This window comes from Camelus bactrianus, chromosome 12 (genome assembly GCF_048773025.1).
Source record: "Camelus bactrianus isolate YW-2024 breed Bactrian camel chromosome 12, ASM4877302v1, whole genome shotgun sequence".
NCBI lineage: Eukaryota > Metazoa > Chordata > Mammalia > Artiodactyla > Camelidae > Camelus > Camelus bactrianus.
Genome location: NC_133550.1, coordinates 14,099,155 through 14,109,962, shown reverse-complemented (window position 1 = coordinate 14,109,962; position 10,808 = coordinate 14,099,155). Strand labels below are relative to the sequence as shown.

At 48.4% G+C, this 10,808-nt stretch overlaps 2 protein-coding genes across 2 annotated transcripts; both read left to right on the top strand.

Moving 5' to 3' along the window:
* Window positions 1-291: 291 nt before the first annotated feature.
* PFDN5 (prefoldin subunit 5) lies at window positions 292-3,447 on the top strand. The gene is made up of 6 exons (XM_010964361.3): window positions 292-409; window positions 597-699; window positions 997-1,028; window positions 1,948-2,022; window positions 2,139-2,244; window positions 3,237-3,447. The coding sequence occupies exons 1-6, from the start codon at window positions 338-340 to the stop codon at window positions 3,311-3,313; spliced, it is 465 nt and encodes a 154-aa protein (XP_010962663.1). The 5' UTR covers window positions 292-337; the 3' UTR covers window positions 3,314-3,447.
* A 134-nt stretch (window positions 3,448-3,581) lies between these two features.
* Window positions 3,582-10,536, top strand: MYG1 (MYG1 exonuclease). The gene is made up of 7 exons (XM_010964362.3): window positions 3,582-3,949; window positions 4,142-4,254; window positions 6,717-6,876; window positions 9,452-9,604; window positions 9,745-9,867; window positions 9,986-10,167; window positions 10,316-10,536. The coding sequence occupies exons 1-7, from the start codon at window positions 3,734-3,736 to the stop codon at window positions 10,512-10,514; spliced, it is 1,146 nt and encodes a 381-aa protein (XP_010962664.2). The 5' UTR covers window positions 3,582-3,733; the 3' UTR covers window positions 10,515-10,536.
* Window positions 10,537-10,808: the final 272 nt, after the last annotated feature.

Sequence of the window (10,808 nt, the reverse complement as noted above, 5' to 3'; positions counted from 1 at the left end):
GTCTTTTATCACTAGGTTTATACCACTCACGTGGAGTAACATACATTGCTTTACAAACACTGTGGTTATGGCCTGAATACTTTTAAGATTCTTAAGTTCCTTGAGCACAGGACTACGCTAGGCTTGGGATGTTTTGTTAAAAAGAAAACGCCAATATCCTTTCTATTCCAAGGCGAGTCACAAGAGAAGATTCAGCTCGATCTCCTGCTCCGGAACGGAGGACCATAGAGATGTCTGGCGCTGCGAGGCCTCCCCGCGCAGCCACCGAGATGCGCAGGGGACGGCTAGAGCGTTACTCTCCCGGCTGGCTTCCGTTTCCTTAGTCCTCCTACCCAACATGGCGCAGTCGGTTAACATCAGCGAGCTGAATCTGCCGCAGCTAGAAATGCTCAAGAATCAGCTGGACCAGGTGGGGATGGGCTCCACAGACACCCCTTTTCTGCCTCACTACCTTCCTTCCCACGAGTACTCTTTCGCTCCCCATTCCGCCCCACTTGGAGAGGCCTCCCTTTCCAGGTGAAGGACCCGCCCCTTCTCCGGCCGTGCCCCCCTCTCCCGCCATTCCCCACACTGACCCTCATTCCCCTCCTCTGTAGGAAGTGGAGTTCTTGTCCACGTCCATTGCCCAGCTCAAGGTGGTACAGACCAAGTACGTGGAAGCCAAGGACTGTCTGAACGTGCTGAACAAGAGCAACGAGGGTATGGGGTAGGCGCGTGAAAGCAACCTGGGGCATGTGGTGACCCGGCTTCTCTCGTCCTGCCTCCTAGTCCAGTTTTCCTTACCTTAGACTAGAGAACTATTGCATACCACTGCAGGAACCCTTTGCATGTTGCATATCTAGAATTGAAATGTACAGGACATTACAGCTCCTGTTGTCCCTGTTTCGGTCCTTTTCGTACAGTCTCTGGGCGCTGTGCTGTATTGAAACTCACTTTAACGTCTAAAAGTTGGAGCTGCCAACCTTCCCCACATGTTTGTTTTAATTGCTTTCACAGGAAAAGAATTACTCGTCCCACTGACGAGTTCTGTATCCTTTCCACAGGAACCGCTACCTTGCTCTCTCCTTTTCTCTCATTCCTACCCTGCAAAATGGAGCGGAAGGTTTTGATTACTCCAGAGTACCCCGATGATTCAGAGAATACCTTTATTATACACACTTGGTTGTTCTTTTGTCTAACCTGGGGTCAGCATCCAGCTAATGCCTTGTGAGCACCAAGGTGTATGTAGAATTGAGGTCTGATTATTTCTCTTTGCTGTGTGAGGATATAACCTAATAGGGAGATAAAACTGGTGGTTTACACTTTTACTAATGACTTAGAAAACAAACAACAGAAGAATAGAGGATATAGAAACAAAGGGATTGGCTCCGTTTATTAATCCTCAATTTCAGTTTAATTGTGGCTCTTATTCCTAAACTGTTGTTACTAAGAAACCTGGAGTGTGTCCACCTGTTGAATGTTTTATTTGAATGAGCAACTTATGACAGTAGGGCATCTGTAAACTACCTGAGAACTGACAGGCTGAAAAGGGAACACAGGAATAACAGCATAGTAGGGATTGCTTAAATAATGAATATTAAATCCATCAGAATTAGCTGGTTGATGGTTGGGGGTGTTAAAGGGGAGGTGAGGCCAGTTTTTCGCTTTTACTACTCAACAGCAGCAGGAAAAAACCATTCTATCTAGTTTTTCTGGAAGGGCTAATGGGGATTGTAAGAACTGCTTGGAGGGAGGCAGATGGATCAGGGCAAGAGAGAATGCCAGCATATGTGATTTTCTCCATAAGGAACCGACTTTCCCGTCTCTCCCCATTTGGATTTTGTAGACTTTCAGATTATTCAGTCCCTGTGCCTTTTTAGGAAAGGAGGGTCTTGGGAAGTCAAGCTTCTAGCTTCAGGGATTCATGACTTTTGCTGGGCTAGTTTTCCCTTAATCCTTGATTCTCAGATGTATGTCCCTGGGAAGCTACATGATGTGGAACATGTGCTCATCGATGTGGGAACTGGCTACTATGTAGAGAAGGTGAGTGGAAGAAAGCACATTGATGCCACTTTGAGGAGGTAAAGGGAGTTTAGGGGGAGATCTGGAGTGCAAAATGCAGGCTTCTCTTAGCCCCTCATTCACTGCTGACCTTGCAGACAGCTGAAGATGCCAAGGACTTCTTCAAGAGGAAGATAGACTTCCTTACCAAGCAAATGGAGAAAATCCAGCCAGCTCTGCAAGAGAAGCATGCCATGAAACAGGGTAGGCTTGGCTTTGGGCACCTCTTCACCCTTTCTGCCTCCATAATAAAGAACATGGATTGTAGTGTGAGCCATGGGGGTGTCGCCTTTGCTGGATTAAAACCATGTTTTTCTCTCTGCTGTCTTCATGTATTACTCTTTAGATGCTGTGCATTACATACCCACTATTTGTAGGTTCCTGGGTAGGGTTCTTGCAAAATTTAGAGGAAGAAAATCATGTCTGTGTTCTCTTGTCTGAGTTCCTATTTAATGTGGATGGAATGAGGGAGAAGATGCATGTAAATGAACACACAGGAAAGAAATATAGTCCTAACTAACTAGCTAACTACTAGCAATTACAGCCCTGGCTGCACGTTAGAATCACCTGGGGAGTTTAAAAAGAAAACCTGGGCCCACTCCAAACCGACTACATTTGACCCTTGAGCAGCGTATGGGTTAGGGGTGCTGACCCTACGTGAAGTGGAAGAAAATCTATACATAACTTATAGTTAGCCCTCTGTATCCTCAGTTCCACGTTTATGGATTCAACCAACCATTGATCATGTAGTACTGTAGTATTTACTGTTCAAAAAAATCCATGTATAAGTGGTCTTGCACAGTTCAACCCCGTCTTGTTCAAGGGTCAGTTGTAAATCAAGGGCGTGGGGGCGGAGGAATTCCAAGAATGTTTTTTAAAAAGTTTCCTAGGTGATTCTGTTATACAGTCAGAATTGAGAACTACTGTTCTAAAGTCAAAAATCTTTTCACGTTATAATTTTCTGGTTATATCTGACTCATTTAATACAGTATTTTGTTCAATTTTGTATTTGTTACCATATTTACTGACACGTTGTAGACTCTAAATTTGTGGTGTGCCCTCCACAGTGGATCACTATGTTAAAAGTTTTAACTGTAGTTGGTTGGTTACCTGTACTTAAACTTCCCTGTAACTTTTCCTTAGCTCTGGCATCTCCTCTTTAGCTCCTGACCAGGGTCTGACGTTTTTCCCCACAGCTGTCATGGAGATGATGAGCCAGAAGATTCAGCAGCTCACAGCCCTGGGAGCAGCTCAGGCTACTGCCAAAGCCTGAGAGCCTTGTTTCAGAAATGTGGCCCTCTTCAGGGGTCTGGGACTTTGTGGGCTTGGTTCCTGAAACGGGGGTAGAGAAGGGTCTTATGTTTAATGCTAATAAATGTGCCAGCTGGGCAACTCTGCACCGGGCAACACTCGTTGGTCTTTTCTTGCATTAAGTAAAGGACTGGTAATGAAATGGGAGGGCGGCGGTCGAGAGGGTGCGCCCTTCCCCGGAGCCTGATAAGCAGGGTGATGCAGTGCTCTTCTTGGAGGCTCCGCCCGTGGCCTTTCGAGGAGATGGAGTCAAAATTCTGCGCGTGGCTGCTGCTGCTTCTTGCGGGGCCAGTTGCCATGGGAACGGCTGGCAAGCGGAAGTGGGCCTTGCGGACGCTTCTTCTTCCGGGTCGGCGTTCTATCTTTCCTCCGGGGCACCTGCATGGGCTACCGTTTTCTGCGCGGTCTTCCTCTGCTGCTGCCGCCGCCGCCACCCCTCTGGGCCCCGCGCCCCACGCTCAGCCTGGAGTCAGTCCCACCCTCCAAGCGATCCCGGAGCCACCTCATGGCCCCAGCCCGAATCGGGACGCACAACGGCACCTTCCACTGCGATGAAGCGCTGGCGTGCGTGTTGCTTCGCCTCCTGCCTGAATACCGGGTACGGTCCGCGCAGACTGACCCATGGGCTGCCGGCGAGTCTCTGGGACGGACCGCGTGCCCCTCATGGGTTCCTGTGGTAGCTCAGACGGCCAGGGGACCCGTCCTCACCTCCGCGGCTCCCCGGAAGCCCAACATTAATCCTCGACCCGCGCGACCCCGGCAGCCCCCTCACCTCGTCTTTCCCCTGCAGGATGCAGAGATTGTGCGGACCCGGGACCCCGAGAAACTAGCTTCTTGTGACATCGTGGTAGATGTGGGTGGCGAGTACGACCCTCAGAGACACCGCTATGACCATCACCAGAGGTGAGTTCCCACATACCATGTTTCTTTAGCTTCCTTGATTTTAGCTTTCCTCAGTGCTCCAGTCCACCGTCGTGGTCCGTGTCAGCGAAGGGAACCGCCTCATGCTGGAAGGCAAACTCTTGTGTCCCACGGAGTACTGTCTTCCATCATTTCAGCTCTCTGCCTGCTTGCTCTGCACCCATCTACCTGGCCTGGGGACTCCCGGAGCCCTCGCATCTGCCCAAGTCTCCCTTGGCCCTCGTCAGTCCCCTGGCCCCTCCCGACTCATCTCTTTCTTCGGCTCAGTTAGGCTTTTCTTCCCCCAACTCCGTCATCACTCCACTGAATACCCCAGCTGAGTTTAATGCATTCATATGCCCTTATTGCCCACCTCAGATTGCTGGACCTCTATGATTGTGGTGGGTGGCGACAGTTCAGAAATATGTTGTCTTCCACATCATTTACGCTCTTTCAATGGGAAATCGTTCTTGTCCCAGGGTAGCCCGTTATCCCCAGTACTATTCTAATCCTTTTCCCCTCTCCTCAAGTCTGCCTCATCAAACTTCCTCAGTGAATGACCCTGCCTCTTTCCTTTAAAAGGAAATTTAGCTTTTCCTGTGCACACACGTCCTCACTTTCCCACTCCTGAACATGTCAGCTTTATCCTTCAAATTCAGGAAACATTGTTTTCTTCTCTTTGCCCCTTTTCCAGTTTATTACTTTCTACCCTGGGACTTCACCTCACAGTTCTCCCCGCCAGTACATCTACTTCCTTCCTACAGCAAGAAACTCTGCTTGGGCATCTCCCATCTTGAAAACAAAGGCATGAATAAAAACAAAACCCTCCCACAGGTACACCACACTTTTTGAAGTTGTTATATCTAAGGGGTCATGAAATTTTATTTTGTTCTAAGTCTTTTAAGTATTTCTCACCACCTCTGTCCTTCCCTCCCTCTCTTTTTTGTTGAAACATACATATTACTTTCATAATGATACCGGGAGGGAATGCTCCCAGTATTTACAGCCTGATCTCTCACCCTCACTTCTCAGGCACTCTTTCCTGGCCCCACATCCCTTCCAATTCATTCCATTCATTCGTTCGTTCATTCAGCCGGTTCTGTCCCAATCTCTCCACTGGAAATGCTTGTGGAAAGGGCACCAGTGACCTCAACACCAAATTCAGGTTGCTGGCTGAGGGTCTCACCTTACTGACCTCTTTGTGGCACTTGGCATTATTGACTACTTCCTTTTTTATAATGACTTTATATACTTTAAAAAACTATGCAGGATTTGACATGTAAAAAAATACATTTAACATTTCTGGAATATAGAACATAAAATGAACACCCATGAACCAATCTCCCAACTTAGGAACTAGATCATTACCATTACCTTTGTGTCTTTACCTGTGGGCCTCTTCCCTGTCCCATCCCGCTACCTCCCCCAGGAGTAAGCAGCAGCCTGAATTTTGTGTTCATCATGCCCTTGTTCTTGGGTGCAGTTGAGCACGTTATGTGTATCTGTTTGCGTCAACTATTTAGTTTTGCTTCTTTCTGAATCTTTTCTGGAGGGTAATTGTTATTAGTCTTTATACCTTATGAATATTTTATATTTTTGTATTTATTCCATATTTAATAATAAAAATCATTAGAACAATAAATGAGCTCCCTTGGTGATTCTGATGGACTGATATTTAGAAATTACAGCTGTAGTTTCTACTGCCCTAACAACTGTCATTCCTTTCCCTGCCCTCTGTCCCACTGCTATTCAAAGCCCTGCCTTCCTCCCTCACCCGACCCCTGCAGGTAAACGTGCATCTCTTCTCTGTGCTGGCTGGCACGGTGCTCTTCCTGACATGCACTGGCCTGCTTACACTCTCTCGGTGGCACCCCATGATCTACAGATAAAGTCCAAACTCCAACAAGGCCTGCTGTGGTCCAGCTTTATCTTTTGCCACTCATTCCTCAACCTAAACTGCCTTTCTTGCAGTTCCAGGAAGAGACCTGTCTCTTAGCCCTTGGACATGTTCCCTTTACGTGGATTGCTTTTTCTCCTTTACCCTTTGTCTGTTTGATGAACACCCACTAATTCGCCTTTCAGGAGTGACCTGAATCCTTTCCTTCCCCTCCCCTTTTCTTTGTTTATAACTAGAGCATTTGCTTGGTTGTTTGTGTGGGTGTCTTTAGGTGGATAAACTTGAAGGCAGGGACAGGGTCTTAGTTTTTCCATCTGTAACAGCACAACACAAAGCCTGGCGTGTGGTAAGCATTGAGTTTACCATTGCCGAACGAATGCATGACTGGAGTCTTCAAACTGGGGTCCCTGTAGGCCCCTGAGGACAAGCCAAAACCTTGCCAGCAGAGCTTTCTCCCAGCTCCCAAGGTATTCCCCCTTCTCCCCACCCCACTGTGCCTGCACGTGCGCACACACTGCAGGTTAATTGGGGCGACTCTGCCTCAGTCCCACCTCCCTGTGCTCCTCAGGTCTTTCACAGAGACCATGAGCTCCCTGTCCCCGGGGAAGCCGTGGCAGACCAAGCTGAGCAGTGCGGGACTCATCTATCTGCACTTCGGGCACAAGCTGCTGGCCCAGTTGCTGGGCACTAGCGAAGAGGACAGCATGGTGGGCACCCTCTATGACAAGGTGGGGACCCGAGGACAGAGATGCTCCACATGTGCATCTCCACCAGGCTGGCTGGCATGGCGCTCACACCACACTCAGGACTGGGCTCAGGTCAGGGTTCCTGACCCGTGCTGGCCCACCGCCCTCTCCCTCAGTTGGGCTCATCTCACAAAGGGATGGTTCACCTCTTTCCTGCCTCCATCCTGGGGTGGTTGTGAGAAGTGGGTGAGGTAATATATCGGGAAGGGCTTTGGAAACTAAAAAGCAGTGTTCCCCAGTCTTTTTCTTGACTTGACACACACATATGATCATTCAACAGCTTGGTAATAGAGGAGGTAGCTTGTGTTTGGAAGCATATGGCTGAGATTCTGGCTGCCCTGAAGGTGGAGGGCAGCATATCGTAGGCACTGCTATATTCGCCGGAGGCACACGACCAGGGAAACCAGGGAAGCCGGGCTGGGAAGGCTTTGATTATGAAAACCTCGGCAGGTTCTGCCAGCGCCTCCTGCAGGCAGCTCAGCAGGTGCCGGCTGTTGGGGAAGGAACAGGCTAGTGGCCCTGGCGTGCATGTCTTTGTGGGATGATGATTCTTGACCCTGCTTGACCCTGCTCCTCTGAAGGTCACAAGTCAAACTTCAGGTTCATTCAGCTCTGGTTTTTTGCAGGTAGGCTGTTGAGTTCAGTTCTGTCTCAACTTGCCTATCATCCCCTATGACACAGCATTCTTGTGACCCAAAAATGTGGAGAAGTATGAACAGTTAAATTGGAGCTTTTGGAATACTGAGGTTTCAGACTGGGTCAGTTTTCCCTTCTACTGCTGAGGGGTTTCTAAGCAATTGAACTAAATTATACCTAAGGTTTTTTAATTTTTATTGTTTTATTTTTTTAATTGAGGTGTAGCTGATGTACAATGTTATATGTTTCAGGTGTACAACATAGTGATTCACAGTTTCAAAGGTTATACTCCATTTATAGTTATTATAAAATATTGGCTTTATTCCCTGTGGTGTACAATATATCTTTGTAGTTTATCTTATAGTTTTTACCTTTTAATCCCCTACGCCTGTCTTGCCCCTCCCCCTTCCCACTGGTAACCACTAGTTTGTTCTCTGTGAGTCTGTTTCTCAAAAATTCGTTAATTTTTTGATTCCACATATAAGTGATAACATACAGTACTTGTCTTTCTCTGACTTATTTCACTAAGCATAATATCCTGCAGTTCCAACCATATTGTTGCAAACGGAACATTTTTTAACAGCTGAGTAGTATTCCATGGTATGTATATATGTGTGTGTACATATACCGCATCTTCTTTATCTAGTCATCTGTTGGACACTTTTTAAGTTGCTTCCATATCTTGGCTATTGTAAATAATGCTGCTGTGAACATTTGGGTGCATGTCTCTTTTCCAATTAGTGTTCTCAGTTTGGTTTTTTCTTTCTTTTTTGGATATATACCCAGCAGTGGGATTGTTGGGTCACATGAGAGTTTTAGTTTTAGTTTTTAGAGGAACCTCCGTACTGCTCTCCACAGTGACTGTGCCAGTTTACATTTCCACCAGCAGTGTACAAGGGTTTTCTTTCCTCCACATCCTAACATTTGTTTGTGGTCTTTTTGATGGTAGCCGTTCTGACAGGTGCGAGGTGATATCTCATTGTGGTTTCAATGTACATTTCTCTGATGATTAATGATGTTGAACATCTTTCATGCTCCTGTTGGCCATCGGTATGTCTTCTTTGGAAAAATGTGTATTCAACTCTTAATGTCCTTTTTTTTTAAGTTGGGTTGCTTTTTGGCTACTGAGTTGTATGAGCTGTTTACATATTTTGTATATTAAAGTTACACCCAGGTTTTAACTGAGCTTTGGGTTGGGGTCCAGACCAAGAGGTGCCAGGCATAGAGGAGTTCTTTTTCAGCTCTCCCTGAGAGGAGCACTTTTTCTACATACCACAGGTGTGATATATGGGCCTATTTTGAAAGGCAGTGTTGCATTAAACACTGATAATCCCCCAAATTCTTGAGGCATTGTCCTACCACCTCTTTAGGCTCAGGAGATGCAGCAACTGCTAATGCCATGTTACACATCGTGGGCTTCCCTGGGCCCACATCCCAGCCCTTGATGTCCAGTCCAGTACTCATCTTCTCCACCTGACTGGTGTGCTTAGCCAGACCCTCTCATGCCTCCTTAATTGGATTACTCAGTAGCCTACTCAGCCCACCTGGAGATTTACCCCCACCTCAGCCATAGGGATCCACTCCCACCAAGCCCCTTACAGAACTCAAGACCTTCCCATTCAGAAGTCAGCAGCCCCCTCCCCACACATGCCGGCCTTGGCTCAGGCTTTGAGTGGCAGTAGAGTGAGTACTGGATTAGAAATCAGGTGACCTGAATTCTAGCCCCAGCACTGTTTGCTCGCTGACCTTTAGCAAGCTGCTGAACTCCCCAGTTCCCCCTTTCCTCATTCAGCTCATGTTGAGAGATCATCGCACGGCTGTTAAGATTAAATAACAGTGTATATGCGTAAACTTTAAAACCTACAAAGCTTTGTGCAAGTGGTAGGCGCCCTCCAGAGCATTCCTCCTCCTGCTATCTTAGATATACGAGAACTTCGTGGAGGAGGTGGATGCAGTGGACAATGGCATCTCCCAGTGGGAGCAGGGACAGCCTCGTTATGCGGTGACTACTACGCTGAGCGCCCGGGTTGCTCGGCTTAATCCCACCTGGAACCAGCCCAACCAAGACACTGAGGTAGGGAGGGCCCCGGGGAAGAGCCCATGAGGTGTGTAGGGAGCTCCGGGGAGGAAATGAGAGTGGTTGCCCCCATCAGGCCATAGAAAAGTCCAGAGTTCCAGCCAGCACCCTGGTTCTCATTCCCACATAATTCCCAGGCCGGATTCAAGCGTGCAATGGATCTGGTTCGCGAGGAGTTTCTGCAGAGACTAGAATTCTACCAGCACAGCTGGCTGCCAGCCCGGGCCTTGGTGGAAGAGGCCCTGGCCCAGCGATTCCAGGTATAGGCCTGGGAGGAGGCACTGGGGCTCAGGAGTCAGTGACTGCTGGCGGGCTGCCAGTCACCAGGACTCCTGCTCTTACCCTAAGTCTTCTTGCCTTGCTCTGCTTCCCTTTCAGGTAGACTCAAGTGGGGAGATAATAGAACTGGCAAAAGGTGGATGCCCCTGGAAGGAGCACCTCTACCACCTGGAATCGGGGCTGTCCCCGCCGGTGACCATCGCCTTTGTTATCTACACTGACCAGGCTGGACAGTGGCGGGTACAGTGTGTGCCTAAGGAGCTCCATTCATTCCAGAGCAGGTGAGGCCCCAGGGGACCACCCTGCAGCCCTTCAGGCTTATTTCGACCCTCTCAGAGGAGGCCACTAACACTGCCTCTGCTACCCCTCTCCCAGTTCTTCAAGGCCTTCATTTGCTCCTAGCAGCTCCTTCTTTCTGCTCACTCGTAGGCTGCCCCTGCCAGAGCCATGGCGGGGTCTTCGGGATGATGCCCTGGACCAGGTCAGTGGGATTCCTGGCTGTGTCTTTGTCCACACCAGCGGCTTCATTGGTGGGCACCGGACCCGAGAGGGTGCCTTGAGCATGGCCCGCGCCACCTTGGCCCAGCCTCCCGCACCTGTGCCTCCCACACATCCCCTAGGCCAATAAAATTTCTTCCATCTCAGACTGACCAAGTGTCGCTCCATCACTGCCCTACACCATTCCAGGAACTTGCTGAAACCTGGGAGGAGTGCGACACCTACCTGTGCCAGAGCCTATGCGAGGTATTTTCTGAGCTTTGCTTTACAAATCATTGGAAAACCACCCAGTTCCTAAGGTTAAATAGCTTGACCAAATTCAAAACTTGAACAAATTCATCACAAGAAGTGATGAAACAGTGAAAGAGCCAAGATCTTAACCAAAAGTCAATGCCCTTTTTTTTCTTCACTATACCCCAATGCA

Coding starts and splice junctions, on each gene's coding strand:
- PFDN5 (XM_010964361.3), top strand. CDS start 338: ATGGCGCAGTCGGTTAACATCAGCGAGCTGAATCTGCCGCAGCTAGAA. Junction 410..596: donor TCAAGAATCAGCTGGACCAG/GTGGGGATGGGC, acceptor CCTCCTCTGTAG/GAAGTGGAGTTCTTGTCCAC. Junction 1,029..1,947: donor TCGTCCCACTGACGAGTTCT/GTATCCTTTCCA, acceptor CTTGATTCTCAG/ATGTATGTCCCTGGGAAGCT.
- MYG1 (XM_010964362.3), top strand. CDS start 3,734: ATGGGCTACCGTTTTCTGCGCGGTCTTCCTCTGCTGCTGCCGCCGCCG. Junction 3,950..4,141: donor GCCTCCTGCCTGAATACCGG/GTACGGTCCGCG, acceptor TTTCCCCTGCAG/GATGCAGAGATTGTGCGGAC. Junction 6,877..9,451: donor TGGGCACCCTCTATGACAAG/GTGGGGACCCGA, acceptor CTGCTATCTTAG/ATATACGAGAACTTCGTGGA.